The 24,339-nt window shown below is 45.9% G+C and overlaps 1 protein-coding gene across 2 annotated transcripts in view; it reads right to left on the bottom strand.

The window, feature by feature from the left end:
• fam20ca (FAM20C golgi associated secretory pathway kinase a) overlaps window positions 1–21,070 on the bottom strand; it is a 40,044-nt gene extending 18,974 nt beyond the window's left edge. Inside the window, exons 1-4 of one of the 2 annotated variants that reach the window (XM_076996826.1) lie at window positions 20,387–21,070; window positions 19,735–20,233; window positions 17,616–17,800; window positions 13,908–13,986 (exon numbers count right to left, since the gene is read on the bottom strand). In XM_076996826.1, coding sequence (XP_076852941.1) covers window positions 13,908–13,986; window positions 17,616–17,800; window positions 19,735–20,225 — 755 coding nt within the window. In that variant the 5' untranslated portion in view covers window positions 20,226–20,233; window positions 20,387–21,070. Of the gene's footprint in view, window positions 1–13,907; window positions 13,987–17,615; window positions 17,801–19,734 lie in introns of both variants that reach the window. The other variant, XM_076996825.1, reaches the window with a different exon arrangement.
• Window positions 21,071–24,339: the final 3,269 nt, after the last annotated feature.

Here is a 24,339-nt window from a genome sequence, read left to right on the forward strand (position 1 = left end):
ATGCTCTAGAACAGAGATCCTGGATTATATGTGATTAGAATGTAAAACATGCCCCCTCTGGTTCTTTGAGCTGATCTAGACCTGAGGCTGCTACCGACAACACACGTACGCCATGGTGGAGCAGGGAGTTGTGCTCCTGATTAAGAGAAAATTCCAAGTCATGAGAGCGAGAGAAAGAGAGAGAGAGAGAGAGAGAGAGAGAGAGAGAGAGAGAGAGAGAGAGAGAATGTTCTCTCCATTCACCATCTGCATCTACTTACACAGACAGTTTGAGCCACAGCAGCGTTCACAACAGGGAAGGCCTTGGCAGTTTTCAGCGATGAGATGCAGAATTCGACCACAACCTCAGACTACACTCCCGCCATCACCAGTACCTACCTCACCCCTAATTAATGCAATGCTAATTAAAATGCCATTTACCTGTGGCGCATGAGCGATAATAGAACTGCAGTTGATTTAGGTGTGTTGTCTATTATTTGGCCATCTAACGAATGTGTTTATTAATTACTACGGAAGTGCACACTTTTGCTGCTGTGTGAACCCTGAGGTCCCCTGCATGCCCGGAGCGGTTTGCTTGATTTCAGCTACGGCTGCATGGCCATCGGTCCTGTCCCTCGTGATATCTCGTCTCGAGGGGCAGAGCTACTTTCAAAATGGCCGCTGGGAGAGGCACTCTGGGGAACTCTCCGACGGGAAAGCTGCAGACGATAAGGTGCCGTCCGCGGCCACGCTCGGGGCTCCCGAGACGAGAGTGCGTTATGCTATCAGAGTCAGTGCTCCACTGCGGTGTTTCTCTTCTGTAAACCTGTCGTCATCGGCGTGAGCGGCGGCAGGCGCTGTGTATCCCACGCCTAAAATAGAGCGAATGAATAAACGCCACTTAGCGGACCGTGGCCGCCCGCTTGTCCACTGGGATGCAGGCGGATCGGGCTCATAGTCGAAGCCAAAAGGTTTTCGAAAAACGGCCTCTTGGGTGGGGAGTTCGGCTGTTTCTCATCATGTCTCGGGCCGACCGAGCCCTTCTGCTCCAGACCCGAGGGCTGTTTGGCTGGGGTATGTGTTCGCAAGGCTGACATGAGGTTCTATACAACTCTGCTGGCTCATGCATCTGTATGGTGGTGGCTCAATGTGGCCTCTTGGTGGCGCTTTGGGGTGAGGATGTAATGGGAAAACAGGAACCTGCTGGCATTTGGGCCTGAGAAGAGAAATGGCTCACAAATACTTTTCATACCTTCTTTCATAATTGCAGAAGGTGGGAAGTGTATTTTTAAAACGCGTCACATCAGAGCTTCAGACCGAGAGGCAGGTGTATTGTGTTGATACGGAGGATTAGACAGGGGGACAGAGAAAGAAGGGGAAAGAAAGCGACTGAGACTGAGGAGAAAGCCGGAGTATGAGCAAGTGTCCCTCTCCCCAGGCAGTTCAGCTGGGCCTTGGAGCATAGTTGGTCACAGTGTGGACAATGGCTCAATGTTGAGGAGGACAGAAGCACAGAGCCCCTTCTGTGTGAGCTCCCACTGGAGCCCAGGTAATCCGAACGGGCAGTTGCTCTACCTACTGATACATAACCTGATCATCACAGTCCAGCCTACATCCTGCTTCTACGGAAGCCTGAGTTGAAACAAACACACAGGAAATGACATAATGACATTACCAACATCGAGCTAACGAACGGGTAAAACCGGTGTCGGAATACTCAGATGACTCGTACTCCTTCATAGGTGTATATATTCCTTTATCTTTCTCCAGGACAAATAATGCAGGCGTATCCCTGTAAACATGTCGTTTGTTATTTACAGGTATTTTTTTTCAAATGCTAACACACTAAAATTCATACTCCCAACAGAATACTTCAAAGCTCTACTTTATATTCCATACTTCTAACTCTTTTTGCACAACACTCTTTTTAAAAACACATTTCTTTTCTCTCAACCAAAGTGTTACCACAAAGCAGACGCAACCTCAGTCTGTCTTGCAAGAAAGCACTGCCACTCAAAACATCCTGTATCTTTAGTGCAGCTCCAACAGTACACAGCTGTCACTGCCGAAACACAAGCAAGCTGAATTCTCAACACAATGTTCTAATTGTCCAATCAACCAATAAGGAAACTGTTATGCAAAACGAACGCATGCCTAAAAAGGCGTCTCGTGCTCCATATTTGGTAAAAAGGAGAGTAATAATAAAGGAATCACTCTTATAACTCTGCTCCTTTCCCAGAGCTGTTCAAAACAACAATTTATTATTCGATGTTAGATTTATTTGCGACATAATCACTAGGATAATGAAATAATTTCACATGTGTGAAAGAGGTTTAGCAGAACTAAATTACCCATATGCCAGACCTAATGTCAATGATCTGCAACGTAAACACTACAGTGATGCCATAACACACTAAACTAAATTCTTCCCCCTAGGTTTTATTTGTGCTGTAGAGCATAATCAGAAAATAAAGTTTTATTTCTCTGATTCTCTGCTTTGTTCTTGCGCTAATATCTCTCCTTCACTTCATTCAGTCTCTAGCTCACACAACCACACTCGTTAAGCCGGAGGGGTCAGCTTTGAATGGTGTGTTTAAGCAGCAACCGATAAACCAGACTCATTCTGCCTTTAAGGAACCTAACACAGCTTCTGTTTCCTGTGACTGACAGGTTCTCTCTGTTCATGTGGAGAATGGAGTGGATTTAGGGCAGGTAGTGAAATTCTGGGCACATTGATAAAATAAAAGAAGATTGGCTCTCGAATACGACTCGCCTCCCTTTGTTCTCACCAAGATCCAATATAACGAATCATTGAAAAAATCATTTAAGAGAATCATTTGCAAATGCAGCATCACTATTTAGTCAGTTGGAACTCAACTATCAGCCAAGAAATCAAGGAAGAGGAAGAGGTGGAGAGAGGAGAGGACTGGATTAATGGAGAGGAAGAAGAGGAAGAGGGGAACACAAGGGATTACAAATGACATCACCGTGTACTGTTTCATGACACTGAGAGCAGCTGACCACCGGGTCCAACAGGACCATCCAAATTTGAATTGCTTCTCAATTACTTCCGTAGGACATTCAGAGAAGAACAGGGGTCAGTCACCGGGCTGCAATCACTGTGAGTACTGCACTGTAGAGTTCTGTCTTGTTTTCTATATGTAAAAGAACCTACTTTTGTGTGACCTGGTATTGTTGTGACAACTGTTGTAAAAAGCGCTATATAAATAAAATTTGATTGATTGATTGATATTGTCCCATGATAAAGAAGTGAAAGGTATACTGTCAGTTGCAGAAGAAGACATATTTACAAGAGAGCGGCAGAGTGCTATTGTTTACGTGGTCCGTGCCAGCAGCTCTGTGAATGTAAATGAAACACAAAGACACAGAAGACAACAGAGTTTTCCAAGAAACTCAAGATGTGAGCCGGCACTTTTCCCCAGAGCATCAGAATGCATATGAAACACATTTAGCGAGTTCTTTCCCAATGCAGCAGTGATGGAGTGGAGGAGATGAAATTCCAGCATGTGCACGTAAGATCTCTCTTTCACGAACTGGAATGTAATATTACATAAACTGTAATTATTCACACTGTAATATCCCATACACAGCCAATGTACGATTTTATATGTGTGCAGTGAAATTGCATTTCTCGATCTGGAGAGTGTTTGAGCTGAAGTGGATGGTTAAACTTGCAGACAGGAGGAGAGGCCATGGTGTCACTGGTCTCTGTTCTGTCACACACGGGCCGGGCTTGCGTGAGTCAAATGTCACTGTGCTGCCATTGAACACCACACAGTCCGCCACGGTCATGGCACTTTTGGTCAATGTACTCTGCAAAAAATTTATGTTTGTCATTGACCTGTGAGATGCACTTATGGAACTGGGACGTAATATATAGTTTTGTATATTGATTTAATATATATATATATATATATATATATTTTATATTACTTCAAAATAGATTTGTAATAACACATCTCTTGAATAAAAGTGAAACACTTGATTTTGCCTTGTTTTGTCTGCATTCACAGTTTACTTGGTACAGGTTTATAGTCTTGTTAATCGATTCATTCAATTAAGGTTTCTAATTCATAGCGCCAAAACGTTTTTGTTTATTATTGATTACCCTAGTGTCAGGATGGCAGGAACTTCTACATACACCGACTGACCGTTTTATTGGAGGCACCCATCTAGTGGCAACTTGGGCCTCCTTTAGCCTTCAGACCCATGGCTATTCATCATGGCTTAGATTCCACTCATGGCTCAAATAGTTCTGCAGGAATCTTGGCCTATGCGTGTAACTTCTCACGGTTTCTGCAAATGAGATGCGGACACTCTCTGAACAGCCTGCTCTACCTTATCCCAGGAATGCTCTGTGTGAAGGCCACAGGTCTTCACAGCTGCTATGAAGGGACGGGATGATTTTGGCTGGCCACAATGCTTCGGTAAAAGCCCCACAATCAAATCGTACGTCCGCACTTATCAGAAGACTCCGGTTGTGCCAACGAAACACTCCCCACACCATTACTCCACCACCGCCCGGACGAACTATTGACCTCTGTCAGGAAGTGCTCATCGACTCATGCAGCTTGTGTCAAATCCTGACCCCCCCATGAGCATGGTACTACAAAAATCTCACCGTGCAATGTTTTTTCCACTGACCCTGTCTGCTGTTACAGCCCAATCCTTGAAACAACGAGTTGTGAGCTTGGACATGTTTGTTGGGGCACTAGCACTGCACTCGGCTGCAATTTGCCTGCCTGCTCATCAGAACAGTTCTTGACGTCCTCCTCTGACCCCTTTCATCGAAGGGTTGTATCCATACAGTCCCCTGTTGCTGGGTGTTTCTCCCTGGTCACACCACTGTCGGCATACATTGAACACCGCTGCGTGAGAGCTTCTCTCATCCTCAATTGGTTTTTGAAATGCAAGGTAAAAAGCTAGTACAGCAGGTAGTACTGCATCTAGGACCGCAGTACAGTACTAGCTAGTACAGCAGCTAGTAGAGTACTGCAGCTAGTACTGCATATAGTGTCACAGCTAGTACAGAAGCTAGTACTGCAGCAATTTTCCCATCTTAATGTGGATTCACACTGAAACTGATCCACCGAACACCTGTTTTTATGCTGCACTCTGGGGTAATGTGTCTAATTGTCATACAGGGAAGTTCCAATCGTAAGTAATCCACTGTGGAATCACTGTGTAATCCAGTAGTTCCCAAACTTTTACTGGTGTGCTGCCCTTTTGTAGATGAGAATATTTTCACATTCTCCCTTCTCCATCTTTTGCTAGCAATGCTTAAAACATGCAAAGCTGATTTGCCTTGCTGCGCAATAGCTCCACGGCCCCCACTTTGGGAACCGCTGGTGTAATTAATTAATATTTCTGTGTTTTGATAAAGTTTTGTTTTCAGCAAAGTTGGTTTTGATTCAATTGTTGAACAGTCAGAAAATAATTGTAAAGCATTGTTTCATTTGCCAGTTTACTTAAAACCACTCAAATGAAGGTTTGATATTTTGGAGTTTTTTTTATATATAAAAAATTCCTCCATATTGATCAATCAAAGTGCAGGAATGATTCCATTTTTTTTGCATTTCCATTCAAGTTTCTAATTTGAATTTATTCATCCATAACAATCAAACTGATTAGAGCGCTAGCGTTTAAATGGCATGTTTGAAAGGGTGAACCATTAGCACCAGCCGACTTGCATGTATTGCATTGTGTCTACCTATGCATGATTAATTGCAAAAACAGGGTGTCATTATCACAGACATTAAATCCCCTGGATCAATTAGGTGGCAATTAAGGTTTGCAATTTTCTCTGTTAAATACAGTGCTGAAAAGGGTGAAGTGATGCCACTCCACCTAAGCGGCTCTCAGAGTGATTACTGAGGAGGTCGTTTGGTCTTCTACTGTTTTTCCAACAGAGAGAGGTGAGTTCCAGCCTCCTGTTCCTGATCACGTGGTCCATCTCTGCATCCACAGACACCACAATTTGTCAGTGCAATTTGGCCTGTCTGCTTTTGGCATCAAAATGAATGAAGGACTCTGTCAGATGGTGGTCTTCACTCGCACCCAGACTCTGGAGGCTCAGCAAGTTATAAAGCTCTCCCGAATCACCAGCCATCTGATCTCCATCTGAGATGTGTCCTGCTAGTCTAAACGGCACCAGATATTAATCAGAGATAACACGGGAAAAGGCAGCACCTGTGTGGAGCAGGACTGCAGCAGGATTAAGATGTTTCTGTTGCCTTCACCCCTGGACAAAGGACATCAAAGAGCCGAGAAAATCCTAAATCTGGGGTTTGGAGGAACACAGAATGGAGGGACCGTGCCGAGGTGCCGCACAGGGGGGGGCTGGGAAGCCCTCGGCGCTGAACACAGACATGGTATAAGATATATAAAAGCCCCTCTAATCTTTTATCAGAAAAGAAAGGAAGGCAGGGTGGTCTGGAAGGATTGGAGGGGCGTTCGGAAATAATCAGAAAGCATTTTAAAGTGTAGAGGATGACATGCAAGGACCTGTGTTGTAGTCTAGTTCTAGATCACACTCTTATGGCCCAGACTGCTGCATTCAGAAAGTGTGTTGGGGGGGGGGGGGGGGGGGGGGGGGGGGTTATGGAGATAGCACCATGTAACAGCTTATTATCGTTATCAGTGGAGTGGATAGAAACACACAGATGGCAATGATTGTCCATTAGAAGACAACTTGACAGCTCCCATTACAAATTATTGACATTGCAGGCTTCAATAAAGTCAGAAGTGGCAGGCAAAACAAAGAGATCAATCTTCATACTCTTATTGAGTACATAAGACTTTTCTGGTGTGATCTGCGTAGTCCGAACACTAACATCTGACCACAACTGAAAGATGCAATGGGAGAACAAAGCCAATGTTCTAAAATTGTCCTGAAACATTTCTCAAATGTCCTGAAAATGGCCATTAGTTTCACATGCTCAGTTAAACTGCTTCACCCGACCGATGCAAGTCCTGCTTCAACTCCACCCACTGCTGTTGCACATTTTATCATCAACAGTTCAGCGGTCTGGGAGGACAGGAAGCAGGTTCTCAAGAGGAGCAGGGAGGGGTGGGAGGAGGTGGGGAGAGGAGGACGCCTGCCACGGAGCAGGGGAGGGGGGATGAGAGGAAGAAGGGATGAGAGGAAGAGAGCGAGAGGCTGTTATCAAAATGTGTTTTGACTGCTCGCCATCTTGCAGACAGAGCGGCTGCCCGGGGAATGAGGGGTGAGATGGGGAAAGGGGAGGAACAGGAGGTCAATTCAGATGAGCAATCCACATCACTTCAACGAATGGGGGGGGGGGGGGGGGGGGGATTAAAAAACAGAGGAGCTGTTGAGATCCAGGAAGCGGAGCTGTGATCGTTTCAGTCTGAGCTGTGGAACAGATGTCTTCAAAGCCTTACACATTGCCTGTGCCACTGGGCTCCAGTAGGGTGGCGGGCGTTTGGGGGGGGGGGTTGTGTTGCACCAGTCTCTAAAATGAAACATCATCTGGCACTTCTGATTCGCCCAGGCCTCGCAAGCCAGCCAATCTACACTCTTCAAATTTTTGATGACACAAAGACAGGCATTATCCCCCCCCCCCCAACACCGTTATCTTTCACATGTAACTTCCTGTTATTTTTCACACATTACGGGTGTGCTTGAGCCTGACAGACACACTCTGTGAATCCCTGTACTCACAGTGCCTAATATTTCAGCTGAGAGTTAATTATTTATACATGTCGTCACATTACAGCCAAGAGAAGGATTTAAGAAATAAAACCACTGCATGGGCCTTAACCAAGCTGATGAAAGTTCATTAAACCTTGTTGCTTCTCCAGTGAGGAGGTGTTTGGAAGAATTGTGTCTGCTGCATGGAGCTGCCAGCCCTGCCTGATCTAACAAATTGATGCCTGATGTACTGAGAAAGCCTATTGTGAGCGCCCTAGTTTCCTGGTAGTGAGGTTGTGTGTGTGTGTGTGTGTGTGTGAGCCTCATGGAGGAGCGCACTATGAAACCTAACCCTGCACGCCAAGGCATGGGAGCCCGCTTTGGCACGCCACCATGATGGCCGTCGGAGGGGAGGGATTCATGCAGCTCGCGAGGTACAGAGAGCCTGGGAGGGCTGATCTGAGATCAGACGCCCTGCGTCCGTACTCCAGGGTTCGGCTGTTGCAGACGCGACTCCCGTGCTCTTGGGGACGAGCCAGGTGAAGTCTTTGTCAAGTCGCACGGGCTCAAATGGTATTCTGGCCTGTCTTGCAGACATTCTTTTGTGTTCTTCTCGCCACTCCTCCAGGGCTCCAGACAGACGAGCAGTGGGGTGTGAATCAGCAGCACAACAGCAGCATGTCGACACACGACGAGAACGAGCCGGTTCAACTCCAGGACACCGAAATATGATGCTACATGAAATCTGTTCCGTGCTAGGGCTCGTAGATGGATACAGCAATAGGCGCTGGAGATCTGGTGATTAGAAGGATCTAGATCAGATCACACAGTGCTGGTTTGTTGGGCTTGTGGGGTTAGCGCTTGTGTGGACAGATTCGGCACTTTTCCTTACTGCTCCAGGAGCAGAGGTGAGCAGTGTGGATTTGGAAGGATTCTTCTCCGCAGTTTACAGCTGGATTTGATCGTGCACACAGCCATGGCCGTAATCTCCACTTACGTCCCAATCAGACGGGCCTTTAACCGAGCGCCGCTGCCCGCTCTGCGGAGACCCGGGCGGAGCTCGCCCCACTCCGCCCATGTGCGTTCCGGGCTCAGCGTGACCCCACCCACCCCGGGGGCGGGGCGTGCGCACGAGCTCCGTGCAGCTGCTCCGCTGGTCGTGAATCACTGCGATACAGCCCGATCCGGCTGCTTGGCCCAGAAAACCGTATAAATAACCTATTCCCTTTCATATCGAGTTAAAGCCATCAGGACAGCTGAACGGAAGACATGGGAGGAGAGCGTGGTTGAATCATGCGCCGAGCTTCCGCCAGCGCTCGCCTTCCAAGCCCGTACGAATAAGATGCTACGCACGCTTTGAAGCCTGGAAATGCATGCAAGTCTTAACACGCGGCATGAATAAAAAAAATATACGGAGGTTGCGTTTTATAACCACTCCACATGCATCAGCATCACAAAAGACGGATCCTGCATCCCCCCCCCCCCCCCCCCCCCCTCCTCTCCTCCCTCCCCCCCCCCCCCTCCGGCGGGTGAGCAGCAGGGCATAGGAGCAGCACTGGAGATAGGGAGCTGGAGGCCGGACACCCGCCTGCCTGCAGCGAGGGGGGTGAAGAGTGGGGGTTGGGGGCGGGGCTGTCTTCGGGCCCCGCCCCCCTGGCATCAGCGCCGTCTGCAGGGCGGAGCGGAGACCCCGTGGCCGGCAGCTCTGGCACACAAAAAGCCCGAAAGCTGCAGAGGAGAACGAAGCGTTCTGACTGATCAGAACAACAGGCCTAATGTCTGCTAGGTGTGCAGGCGTTTAAGCTGCAAGGGGAAGAAATCACACCCATTAAGATCAAAGCAGGGAGAAGCTCAGACTTGGCCGTGCATGTCCTCTTAACTTTCCCGTCATGGGAGAGCGTGTTTGGGTACTGCTACCTTGATTTGAAGTGATGACTACATGTCATGTGAGTTCTTCAGCCCTTGAGTAGAAGGGAGCTCTCAGAATTAACTTCAGTGATATAAATATACAAATGCACTGACTGTATGCACTGTATGCTCACACACACACACACACACACACACACACACACACACACACACACACACACACACATACGCACACACACACACACACACGCATGCATAATGAAAAGCAATACAGAATCTGAACAGGTCAAACTTCTAACCTACTGCTTTTCTTGACGTCACTGTTGCCTCTCTAGCCTTGCACCTGGTGTTTAGTGATGGGGAAGAATTAAACCCTTCAGTGAGTTCAGCTAGCATTCCCTCTCTCTGATGGCAGCCTGGCTCCCACCAGTACACCTTTAAATGGAGAGGGAGAGAGAATAAAACACTTTTATTCCCACTGAGAGCAGGAGAGAGAGAGAGAGAGTGAGAGGAGAAAGAGAGAGAGAAAGGGAGAGAAAGAGAGAGAGAGAGAGAGAGCCCGAATGAAACTGTAGGTCCGTGAATGTCTGCATCTCCGATGATCTGCGAATCCCCCCCCCCCCCCCCCCCCCCCCCCCCGTCATCATTCCTACAGGCAGTGAGTTCCTACAGCAGCAGGTATTGTAGCTGTTTCCTTCTCTACATGCCTGCAGACAGATTTGCATCCAGCTCAAAGCAGCAGCACATCAAAGAAGGCTTTGATGCACCCTGTGACTGCACTCTTCGGATGAAGTAAAAGAGAGAGAAAGGGAGGTAGGGAGAGAGAGAGGGGGGGGGGAGAGAGAGAGAGAGAGAGAGAGCGAGAGAGAGAGAGAGGCCTCCTGGATTTACTCGGTCCTTTTTAACAGCTAAAGAAATCTATAGTCAGCTATAAGCGTGGAAGAGAGAGTGAGTGAGGGATGGGTGGTGCTGGGGAGGAGAAGTACCTGTGGACTTCAGTTCGTAGCAACAAAGCAAAGTGGCGTCCCCTGCAGTATAGGAAGGGCCATATTGTGAAAAGTTACGTTCATTTGCTGTCAATTATCGGTTTTAATGTTTGCCATAACTGCCATTTCATGATGGACTCAAATCCAAAATCTATTTTTTGCTGGTGGAACAAATACATTTACTTCACAACCAAGGTTTATTAAGTCAGTAAGAATGAAACACTGCACTTGATTAGTCAGAAATGATAGAATTACTGTTTTCACTATGTACATGCTGACTAACAAATCTCTGTCTCACATGTAAAACTGCAGGTGTGTGTCTACAATCTGTTACACATGTATAGTCCTTTTTTATTCAAACCTGACTGAATATCGGGCGACATTATCTAGGCGGGTGACATTAACCACGCGGGTGACATTAACCACACGGGTGACATTAACCATGTGGGTGACATTAACCAAGCGTGTGACATTAATCATGCGGGTGACAGTGCTCTGGTATTATTCAACTTACTAGTGAAAAACTTTTAGGACGACTCCGCTAAAACTCATGCCGTGTCACCTGTGCTCTTCAGAACGAGCGAGCATGTTCCTGGCATGTTCCTGGAAGCTTTTCCCCCTCCTTTAAGGATGCAATCAGCTTAAATCACAGTCCGTCATGACCCTGCTCTGCTATACCTGCGTCTGGTCAACCACAATCTTCAGAAATCTCAACACCTCTTCCATATCACTCCAAAAGGAACGTTTGAAAGGTCTCGCCTCTGTCCCACACATGTTTACAGGTTCTAAAGGACTAAATACAAGTTGGTGCTTCACCCAACCACAGATACCCAAGAACCATATCCCATAATTAGCAGCCCGTGGATACATCTGTATGTTGATTTTATTGCAAACCTGATCCCTCCATCACCATATGAGTGGCAATGGAATTTGATAAGTAGAAATATCACTCAAAAGCAAGGTTTTACATGACGAACACAGCAGGGGGTCAAGAGGAAGATGTCACGATAGGTCATACTGCACTGTCACACTTTACAGCTGAGGACCACTCACAGGAGAGTGAATGTAAATAACGTCGTGAAGTGTTAAATGGCATAGATGAATTTTAAGTGGAGGTCATTATTCCACTGTATATAAAGTTAATAGCCATGTGCTGCTTCGTAGTGTAGCAGAATGTAGCAGATGAGATTAACAGCTGTCTTCCGTGACTTTTCGTGACAGCTGTCCTGTGACTTTGCTATGGGACTGGTTCCTATGAGTGATTCTAGCATGAGGCCTTCTGTCACTGATGGTGTGAAGCCAAATTGGACTGAATGTTACCTGCTACGGTGTTGTGATAACAGGTACAGTGACTTAGTCGAGAATGTAAATAACTTTAATGATGCCGTACTGATACAGTTTCAGTGCACCGCTGAACATCAGGCTTGGATTTCATTGCTTTATTGGATTTTTTTGTGTGCCTGGAACCCATACAGTAGATCACAGGATGCACCATAGCAAAAGGTCTTGATGGAACATCAGTAGACGTAAAGGATAGGCTAACAGTACCCAGGAGCGCCAGTGGAAGACCTAGTAAACCCCTAAGGAAACCCCTCCCATGAGGAACTAACTATCACGCACCTACCCCGTTCTGTTTACACATTCTTACTGCACTTTGTTCTATTTAAAAAATGTGAAATGTGCACAATGAGGTGCAAAATGGAACAACAACAACAAACAACAGCAAAAAGCTATTCAGGTAAAAGAGGGAACCGAGACCCTAGACAGGGAGTGGTCCACAGAGCACTACAGTGGGTGTTTGCACAGGCTGAGTGTAAGACCGGGAACACTGTGGCCTCTCGCCCAGGGTTCAACATGCGGGGGTCTTCACCTCGACGAGGGGCGTGACCTCCGAACCATATGGTGTGAGGACGTTCACCTTAGAACTCCCAGCTATGCCAGACGAGGGTAGAGATACCTGTTAACCAGATGTGTGCTGATTTTTCAGTCACAGCTTGCGTTCTCTCAGAGGAAGATGCACGAACGCAGTGCCTTAAGCAACGTACTACAGATGTGAATTCCCACTTCCAAATAGGAGTAAACAAGACTTTCTGGAACTGGATTCAAAAACATAGTGAGGTGAACGTCTGCTGATGTTTACCTTTGCAGTACTGTGTCTTCATATTGGCACTAGGCATGTAATGTATGAAGGCAGGAAAAGGAAAAAGAGAATGATAAATGGAAAACAAGAATCAAAAGGCAAAGGTTTCCAAAGGAGATACAAGAGAATATTATTATTTGTATGTGTTACAAAGGCTTGCAGCTGTGTCCTCTTGTGGTTCTCTTTGCAATCACCAGCCAACCCAAATGTCTGGGCAACAAGGGACCCGTGCAAAAGGCAGAGAACGAGAGTATTTACCTTTCCGGGGGGTTGAAGCGATCACACATGCATGCTGGGTAATGCCATAAGGGCGCACACTGACACTCAGCAGTGTCTGCTTGTCTGTTTATACCACTGAGCATTTGCACTTAATAAAGTAATGAGTCATGTAGCTTGGCGCATATTATGTGAAAATTCTTGTGAATTTTCCATTTTCAAATTGTGCAAATGCTAGAACTCCCACAGAAAATTCTTGCACACAAAAGCACAATTAGTGCACAAAGCTGCTTGGCTGAGATGTCCTAGATGATGGTCCACTGCATTTTGTGTTCAGAATTTTGGAACTGGAATTTTATTTCGATTACATTTAATTAAACGTTACAGCCAGAAAAAAAAAAAACAACAAACAACAAACTCAAAAACACTTATCAGCTCCACGGCCCTGCGGTGGGAGAGAAAACAGAACTTTGATGGTCTAGTGGCTGTGGCGAAGGACACTCTGATTTAAAAGGGGGTCAACAGTCTGTGGTTAAAGGAAATCAAGCATCCTGGAGCTGTCTGATCATGAGTAAGTAAGGTGGCGGTTTCGCTCCCAGCCGTGGGTGTCTCGCACGCTGACTAATTCAGCACGGCTACATGTGCTGTTCCTGCTTCCGCTGGCAAACATCCCTTGGCCCGGCAATGTTAATTAAAAACAGACTGATCATTACCCACCGGGAAAGATCATACGGATGCTCTGGTGGATCTAAAGACCACAAACCAAGCGCAAACATGGAGAGTGCTCGTACAAGAAGGGCTTGAAGCTAAACGCAACGGCAGAGGGGACCATTCATGTGTGCTGCTTGAATGTAATGTGTAATGTAATATGTAATGAAGATAGTCAGTGGGTCAGGTACGTCAGGCAGCGTATATTGACTTTAAATGTGTGTTTTGCTCAAGCTCAGGTGTGAGTTTTGGGTGTGCCTGTACACTGCAGGTGGATGAGATGTTTTGTGGGATGGTCCTAATCTACATGAGAGGATCGATCTGTGTCACTTACTTCATGGGCTTGAAGAGAGCTTGTCCGTAGTTTTGAAATGTCATGATGAGCTTTAGCTGAGTACCTCCAGACTTCATAGCTGGGGGAAGAGTGAACATTCTTAATGTTACATCCTCAGTAATGTGTTATCAGAAGAAAGTATTGATTAATGCACATACACAATTTAACGCACACACACACACACACACACACACACACAAACACACATGCATGCAGATATGAGAACATACACTTAAAAGTATGTTTACACACACACACACACACACACACACACACACACACTCACACGTGTGCACACATGAGAACATACACTTAAAAGTATGCTTACACACATACAGACAGACACACACACACACATGCAGACAAGTCCCTTTTCTCTACATCACTCATGCCAAATGCTTCTCTCACTGACTCATTTGTGTACACACAGATGCACTAAATCCGTGCTGTTAAGAAGCCTGGTAGACAAACAATGACTTTTTCACTGCATAGTTTCCAACCTCTTCACAATCTCTAATAGTGAGAAGTTATGCCTTGGCACATAAACATACAGTCTAATTCCACGTGCGGATAAGTGACCATCTGCTGTTTATGTCAGAAAATCTAGGGTGGAGCAGCGGCAGTAAAGTCTTTGTTGCTTATCAGTGGAGATTTACTGCTGTATGAAGCAACAATGCTGTAGGCATCTCATAAGTGGCTCTGTATGGTGCTCCCCGCCTATGATCGTCCTGTTTTATAGACTGCTAAAGACTGTCAGTGATCTCCTGTACTTTTGTTCGCTGCAGCTTATCACAGTGGCCAAAATATTTCACTACAATGGTGAAATGGTGCAACACACAATGTGGGTGTGTAAGAACCTGCATGAGACAGAACTCTTACTAATAGGGAAGGTTATGTGAACAATGGCTGATCTCTTTAGAGGCATCAGTACTTCAAGAGAAGACTGACAGAGGAGGAGATGAGTGGTCAGTGGTGTTTACTCCACTTCCAGTTGGTACAGACCAGGATACACACAGATTGTACATGTTGCAGAGAGATTTGAAGATCAGCACTCTAGTACCGTTTGGCACAGCTAGGTCAAGACAATAGCCAGAAGCAACCACAACATCCAAACATAACAGTACCATAAAGATAATAGCACCAATAACAGCCGGCACATCATATTTTTTGGACTATGAACTACCCATGTCACGATGATAATGGCCGTTTGATCCAAACAGACAGCGTGGAGCAGTGCTAAAGCTGTGTGCCAGGGCCAGGCCTTCATCATGGAAATGTTTTGATTTATTCATTCATGTAAGCCTTTGTTGATCATCATCTGTATTCACAACACTGGTGATTAATATTAAGGGCAAGTGAGGGCTGGGGAAGGGTGGTATGGGCCACGGGATGGGTAGGACAGGGAAGGGCGTGGCCGAGGTGTAAAGGTGTGGCAGAGGCATAAGGGCGTGGCCAAGATGTAAAGGTGTGGCTGAGGCATAAGGGCGTGGCCAAGATGTAAAGGTGTGGCTGAGGCATAAGGGCGTGGCCAAGATGTAAAGGTGTGGCCGAGGCATAAGGTCGTGGCCAAGATGTAAAGGTGTGGCTGAGGCATAAGGGCATGGCCAAGGTGTAAAGGTGTGGCCGAGGCATAAGGGCGTGGCCAAGATGTAAAGGTGTGGTTGAGGCATAAGGGCGTGGCCAAAATGTAAAGGTGTGGCTGAGGCATAAGGGCGTGGCCAAGATATAAAGGTGTGGCTGAGGCATAAGGGCATGGCCGAGGCGTAAGGGCGTGGCCAAGGTGTAAAGGCGTGGCCGAGCCATAAGGGCGTGGCCAAGGTGTAAAGGTGTGGCCAAGGCATAAGGGCATGACCAAGGCACAGGTGCACCCTGTCCCTGACTTTCTTTCAAAAAGGCATTGTTTACCAAAAAGGCTTTTTGGCTTATTCTAAAGTGCCTCTTTATATACACGTACCATCAAATCTCCATCTTGTGCAATGCAAAGTGCAGTAATATGCAGAATGTCCAACAGCATTCACAGCATGTGACTGTGTACGCCCCTGCACACAGAAGCTCTCCTCACTGAGCTGTCTGCAACATGCTCTGTTTCTGAAAGCCAGACTCTAAACCATTGCAAGCCACTGCAAAAGGCCAACGTCTCCTCCCAGGATGCACACACTAAACAAGGCTTTCACACTAATTGGGAGACTATTAATAGTACACAAAAAGCACCTATTGCAGCAAAAGTATTGACTGGATGTTTACTAATTATATCTGCTTAACAGAAAACCAAAAACTACTGAAATGGGAAGTCATTATTCTAACCATCTCCAGTGTGTACTGCAGTTTAGTGTTTCTGAATGACATTATAACAGTAATCAGCATGTTTGATACTCTGTAGTGTAATTACAAAACTAACTGCATTTTTACTAGGCTTCATAAAATGTGTTATAATAATAATCTTTAAGACTAATTGTTGAATGAAAGACTGACGTACTGCTTTGAAACAAAAAGCCTCCCTACTATCCACTCTGCAGCAGAACAGTGAGAAAATGACCGCTGACAGACCCAGAGAGACAGCATGGGCCCTCACTCACAACTACAGACACAGAGAGAGACATCACTCACAACTACAGATACAGAGAGACAGCATGGGCCCTCACTCACAACTACAGACACAGAGAGAGACATCACTCACAACTACAGATACAGAGAGAGACATCACTCACAACTACAGATACAGAGAGACAGCATGGGCCCTCACTCACAACTACAGACACAGAGAGAGACAGCACTCACAACTACAGACACAGAGAGACATCACGGGCACTCACTTACAACTACAGACACAGAGAGACAGCACGGGCCCTCACTCACAACTACAGACACAGAGAGAGACAGCACTCACAACTACTGACACAGAGAGACATCACGGGCACTCACTCACAACTACTGACACAGAGAGACAGCACGGGCCCTCACTCACAACTACAGACACAGAGAGAGACAGCACTCACAACTACAGACATAGAGAGACATCACAGGCACTCACACACAACTACTGACACAGAGAAACAGCATAGGCCCTCACTTACAACTACAGACAGAGAGAAAGCATGGATCCTCACTCACAAGTACAGACACAGAGAGACAGCACGGGCCCTCACTCACAACTACAGACACAGAGAGAGACAGCACTCACAACTACAGACACAGAGAGACAGCACGGGTCCTCACTCACAACTACTGACACAGAGAGACAGCACAGGCACTCACTCACAACTACAGCCACAGAGAGACAGCACGGGCACTCACTCACAGCTACTGACACAGAGACAGCATGGGCACTCACAACTACAGACACAGAGAGACTCATTAATACTCATTTGTATTTAGTGGCTGCTGCAAAATCACATGCAGCAATGTGCACTTATCCATAGTACAAACACACACACACACACACACACACACACACACACACACACACACACACACACACACACACACACACAACCTACTATCATTAGCCTTCCAGCTCTGAAATTTCATTGCCAATCACCCGCAACTCCTCTCTGTGCAAAAGTGACATAGTTGGCGTGTGTCATACCCTAATGTTATTAAAACACTCCCCAATCATTACTCTCCTGAGCGTCTGTGCCACAATGTTCTAACAAACAAGCAAACAGGAAGTATAAACTCAACGCGGCAGCAGGCTGCTGGTACCCTCACCTACACTGCTGATCCGCTGGCTCTGCAGGTCCTTGAGCAGGGCCTCCACCACGGGGCTGTGTCTGGAGTAGAGCTCGTAGCGGCTCATGCCCAAGTGGAAGCGCAGCCAGTTGGGGTATGACTCAGCTGCGCCCCCCCCTGTCGGGGTGAACTCCTCTTCCTCCTCCTCATTCCCATCATTGTGCCTGGTGAGGGACAGAGCATGGCGTTAGCCTCTGAACGCATTGCCTGGCGCTCTTACCACGGAGGAGGGAGTGAGATAATAGCACCAATAGCAACCGGCATATAATTATTTTTTTTTGGACTATGAACTATCCGTGTCACGACGGTAATGGCCGTGTGATCCAGACAGGCAGCGTGGAGCAGTGCTAAAGCTGTGTGCCAGTGCCAGGCCTTCATCATGGAAATGTTTTGATTTATTAATTCATGTAAGCCTTTGTTGATTTTAACTTTGTTACAGGACTATGCCAAGCACAATTTTCCAGTAGCCCAATGGCCAGTTTTGATGTGTGTGCCCTGTACTAATTAGTCAATTAATTACATTCAGTTATTGAGCCTTGCACGGCCTGTTTTGCTGCTCTTGACATTTCACTTTGATTTCATCCCTCTTAGATTAATGACGGTGATACAAAATGGAGAAGAAGCTTATCGTACTCAAAGCTGCTGATGGTGACTGATGATTCGTACTTAAAGCTGCTGATGGTGATTGTTTCTCTCTTACAGTTGTAGTTTCCCATCCCCCTCTGCAGAAGCTGGGCCCAAATCTCACTTCAGCTGCGCCTTCGCATATGCATTTCTCATTTCTCGCTAATCTTCATGACTACAGTCTTTTCTCCGCTCACGCTCTCCAGGTGGGCTCCACTGGAGAACCTGCGTTGCAGTCATGCCCCTGTGTAAGGTTCCACCTAGGAATTATGGGATTCAAAAGAGGGAACTTATATGTACTGCCTTTCCATCACATCTGGGGGGGGTTATGTCTTACTCAACAGCACGCTGACAGCGGACAGTGGCTGCTGCGGTCAGAAGAACTTGTGCATCGAGGGTTTTCTATCTTTTTGTTTTTTTTTGACTGAGGGCCCTCATAGCTCCTCAGTCATGGACGTGTGTTTTTGCTTCAGGATGCTTCGTGATGAAGGCAATGTGTTCATCCAAACAACTTTAAAGAAGTCAAAGCAAAAGGAGTGTTTTAAAAGTACGGTTCATCATTGGTTCAATGACGGCAGAGAAGATACTGCAAGACCAACAGATCAATGCATGGAAGATTTAACACATGAGGGTCAGTTGTTCCTGTCATTCAGTGATACAAAAAGTGCTACAACAATGCGGAAATCATAATATTTGCTGAGGCGTTTTACCTGTTTCACACCACTATAAAGGATGTGGGTAATTTCATGAGCAGTAAGCCCCATAGGCTTTTGGTACCTTCACCTTCTGTTAAACATTTTGCTTTTGCAATTACAGGCAACCACATGTGCTTATAGCCACCAGAAAAGCTTCAGAGAGAAATATGAATGAAATATGAATGAAATGTGGATACCTGATAGATTAATAAAGGTAACAGGTGTAATATTCATGCATTTATGCTAGTATGATGAACAAATATCCAGAATAGACAATATTGCAACAAAATGCATTATGTGAATGACAGAATGATAAAAGACCCTTTCTATTTCATAGACTTGTTAATTAACCCAATTTTAAAATTCGATGAACTTGAAGCTGTGCCCAGTTATTTTATTATGATAGTTTGTTGCCCCGTCGGCTGAGCGTAAGCTGCAATAATACGCTGGAGCTATGCGAGGTTTGCCAGGTTTGTGTGAAGTAAAAGCAGAAAGGAGACCAGCGGAAATAAAAGACAATGCACAAGGTCGAAAAATAATCCATTTGGAAAAAGTCAAGGAAAGTAATGACATTTTTAAAAACAAAATTTAGATTTAACGTGTTTCTCTATTTCTATTATTTGCAAACGAAAAGCAGGAACGTTTAATTATAGGTAATATTCATTTGTAGTGTAAATTGCCTACTATCATCACACCTGACACTCGGCATGTGGCGAGTTTTACCATTCTAGAGGCCGGATCAATGTGTAATATAAGTGTTCATGAGCTAGGTATCTTACCATTCTTGATTCCCTGCAGTTTTAGGATAAAATCTTATGTCAGCGTTGACGTTAAATAACGTGTCATCGTCTGTGAGCGGCGGCAGGTCTATCTTGTAGAGGGGATGCTCGTACAGAGCGGACAGTCTGGATGCGCCCTGCACGGGCTGCATCCCGCCGCTCACCGCGGACTTCATCAGCATCCTCTGCCTCTCAGAACCCGATGCAAATTGTTGAACTCTTTTGAAAGATTCCGCCTTGTGCCCATTGGCCGGGACCTTCTCCAGAGACTGAGAGGTGAGGTTTGAATTGGGCTCGTTGCTGAAATCTTGCAGTATTCTCAAAGTGTGTTTGTTAGGCCACCCGGGTTCCGCCGCGGATCTTGTGCGCTGTTTCGCCCAGTTGCGAGGCTCTTCGCTCGGGTTGTGCGCGCAGGTGCAGCCTCCGGTCCCGGAGTTGGAGCCAACCGCTCGCTTCTCCAGTTTGGGTAACAGGTCAATCATGATGTGCATGGTGCATGCTATAAGAAAGACCATGAGAATCAACACTCGGAATTTGCGGAAGAGTATCATCTTCATCATCCTAAGGGGGCTGGTTATCAACTGTGTGTGTAGCTACCAGTCCGAGCGCCACATTACTGTCAACGTTTTAAAGATGCCGAGGCAAAACGCACCATGTGGTGTTCCTTTGACGGGTTTCTGCTTTCATTTCACACGTAATCCACGCAGTGTTGGGACCTGCTCTAATACGGCCAGAATTCTTCCTTTGCGTCCAGGTTTGGGTTATCAAAGAATGAATTATTACTTAAGGAATATCTCCTCTCGGCATTGTTGCGCGCAGCGTGCTTTGTATCTGCGTCTGGCCAAAATCAGTGGAACCGAGGTGTGGATCCTACATCCCCAGGTCCTGCACAGCCCGGCTCAGTACGAAACTGGATCAGCGCGGTCCATTTCCTCGTTAAACCGCAGATGTACCAGATATCGCCAATGTCCAAGTAAATAATGGCGGTGAGACAAAGAATCAAGTCCCAGTACAGAGGACGAAACACAAGAAAAGTCGTCCTATACGAGGTAATGGGGAGTCGTGTGACTATGGTACAGTTCAAGGAAAAGAACGTAATTATATTTCCGCCTTGATCGGAACGTCGTTCCGCCGTCGCGTGCCGCCAAAGCTCGTGAGCGCAGTGACAGGTGTCGACGTATCCGCGCGCTCGTGTCGCGAGGTCACTCCTCGCGCAGCCCAGTTCGCACTAGTGCTCGTTCGGGGTGGGTGTGTTAAATATTATGATGAAGCCCCTTCTGAAGACTGCCTCGCTCGCGTCACTGGGACGAGATTGGCTGAGTCTACACGCGAGCCGCGATCGAGACTTGAGGAAAGCTGCGAATACCATTTTGAAACACCAGCACCTTGCAACTCCTGTCTGAGCAAGAAGAGGGCGTTACTGTACAGAGCCTTGTCATTCTAAGCCCTCATCATTAGCGCTGGCCCATACTGGCTCTATGGAATCGTATTCAAATAAGGCTCATGTCAGCAGAAAGAGGGAAAGAGAGAGAAACCCTTAAGTGTGCTATATAGATTAAATCTATGTCTGTCCCAACTGAATAACGTAGTTATATTTGGTCATATACTGAAGATAGACATTTTACATTTTCCAACATACTGTATTAAAGGTAAAAACGTGTCCACACCCAGTTTTACACCCACTTTATTAGAAACGTCTATTTATTAGAAATATCTTGTATGTGTACAGGAGATCACATTTGTTGACGTGCATGTTCTGTAATACTGCTGGTCTTCATCGGGCCGACCACCGTCATTGATGGTGTCACGGTCTCCATCCCCATCAGTGACACTGACGCCTTTAAAAACTCCACTCTGCCCGATACAGACATAATAGTGTATCACACACTTCTTATGTCACTACCAATGTTGTCAGCCAAGTTGTCAAAAACTGACCACTGATGAGCAGGATAGTGGGTGGCTGACAAACACATTGACTGCAGTTTGTACCTGCACATCATGTTTTTTTAGTAAAGGGGGTGAGTGTATTGTATTGTCAACAGAAAACAATTCTTTCCAGACGCCATTCTTCAATGCAAATCAACCCACTGTTTATTCTCAAGAATAACAGACAGCAGGAAAGGAGAGACCACAGTGGGAAATGAGGGAGGAATAACCGAACGCACACACACTCCCTAGGAGGAGATCACATCCCACTCACTACTTTAATGCAGCAAGGAAGGAATGCTAACACTATACCATTTACCTAACTAACAAAGCTGACATTCAGTTTAACTAAATAAACAGTTCTAATTTACTGTTGCAGGTGGACGGGGCCAGGAGATGTGCACAGCATTCTGGGAGCTCTGACAGTGTCCTTCACGCTTCTCTCAAACAGCCAATGGACAGCTTCCTTTTTCAATTACAATTTCAGCTTGCGAAAAACGTAAATCCAGAAACCTAATATTTTATCACATAAACGCTCAGACTTTTGGACATCAGTACGAATCTGTAGTACTACACATATAGACAAAACAGCAACCCAAACCTTACCAACACTGACAATATGTGTTCTTTAATGTATATAATCCTGATCTCCCACTTCAAATACACAAGTCTCAATCCAGTATTGCTTTAATGAGTCACTGAGCAGTTTTAGAAGGCTACCTTCAGCCAATTTTCTCCTCCCATTCAACGTATAACAAAGGGAACAGTGCGGCAAAGATATTCGCTTTTCACCCGCCACCGCCTGCTCGGACTGCCTGCCTCACACGATTCACAGAAATGTGCGAGCTCATAAGAATGTGCTTTTGTGTCAGACAAACCCGGGAGAAAAGATTTATTGATAGATATTCAAAGGAAGTAGGACAAACACTTAAAATGTCTTTTGCACCTTTCTTTTGACCTCAAGCCTTAAGCTTAACATAACCAAGAAAATAATTATACGGCGCTGTTACACGGTAAATGGTTTTTCAAGATGTGTTAAAGTTTGGATAATCCTGTGTGGCTTAATTTTAAGAAGGCAGGTATACGCTTGTGTTCCGGGGGGTGTCAAAAATATTTAATGACCTCCACTGAGAGGTTCCCGAAAGGCAAACAAAAAGGTCATTTTTACAACTGTGCTTCAAACAGATTATTTTGTTCGTCTCTGGACAGCTAGTGGGAATTTTTCAACTCTGAATAGTATGCTACAATATTATGGTTTCAGCCAAGCATTGTATTTACTCTTGGTGTCTGCAACTTTCTTACAATAAACTGATCTAAGATCAGTTATAAGGCCAGTGTTTGGACTTAATCCTTAACCCACATATCCTACAATGTATCTGTTCTTTTTTGCACAACTTACCAGTGCAACTGCTTTCATTGCTAAAGGCTGTTGCTACTTAAGTTACTGTTGGTATATGTCATGTTCATGTCCACACACAAGTCCTTATGATTAAGCACAGGCAAATATTCAAATATTGAATTACAGAAATAGGGAAACACTTTATTAAGCACAAACAGTACAGTGTGGTTATGAACAGTGAGTTTTTTCCCAGTAGAGTTATGTTGTAATAAGGGGCGTCTGTTTTTTCTAATTCGGATGATCAACAGAATCACAGGGACAACAATATTCTTTTTTCTAAGTTTACGAGAAAAAAAACAAAAACAAAACACAGGATATCTTTTATGCATGCCAGCAGGCTGTTTATATCAGGCTGAGATAAACAACATTCCAGAGGAGAGGTCACCAAGGTTACGTTTAGCATTTCAGTCCTCCTCTCAGCTCTCGTTTGTTGCTCCTCCGCTAATATCTCTGCATCGATGTCAGTTTTATGACCTCTGACCCTGAGGCCCAAACGAAGACGTGGCACGCTCGGCCCAGGAGTGCGGCGCATTATTGCTGACATCGACCCGCGCGGCTGGATCCGCCGTCCACACCGAACCAGGGAGGTGTTTCATGGGCTTCGGGCTTTCAAGAACCGCGATGGTGAGGAGGCTGAGCCGTGTCAGGGAAATCGATGCCAGTTCGGGACTGCGGGGCACGACTATCCGACAGCAGGCTCAGCGGGACTTGTGACAGCAGGATGTGACTGGGGAGCTGGAGGGTCCTGCATCAGGTGGCTGCAGCACCATAAATCTAGAAATAATAGGAACACTCATAAGTAATCAGGGCTCCTAAATATATATTTGACCGTTGTCAGAGTACAGCTAGTGGGTCGGTGTTTACTATAATCCTGGCACATCAAGTATCTGTTGTTATAATGACTCTACAAAGAGCTCAGTATGACATCATCAGACATTTCTGTTGTGTCAGCATTGTGACTGCTGCCGACAGTGCGTTAGTGCTCTAATACATCTCAAGCGTTCATACGGTCTCATAAACCTTTGTCCTCCCCATCGGCGCAGATGGAAATTCTGAAGTGAGGGGGACCAAGCTGTACAATATATATGTTTATGCTTGTAGATGCTAGATTTCGGATGGGGTCAATATAAATCTGCAAGGGGACATATACCATGCAGGCCTTCAGGTAATCACCAGTAGGTTTCTTCAGCGTGCAATATGTCATTTAAACACAACTGCGATGTGTAGCAGAATAATAGCAACGGGAAGTTCTGTCAGTGTTATGCAACTGTAGGAGTGAT

The sequence above is a fragment of the Brachyhypopomus gauderio genome, chromosome 2, assembly GCF_052324685.1.
Source record: "Brachyhypopomus gauderio isolate BG-103 chromosome 2, BGAUD_0.2, whole genome shotgun sequence".
Taxonomy (NCBI): domain Eukaryota; kingdom Metazoa; phylum Chordata; class Actinopteri; order Gymnotiformes; family Hypopomidae; genus Brachyhypopomus; species Brachyhypopomus gauderio.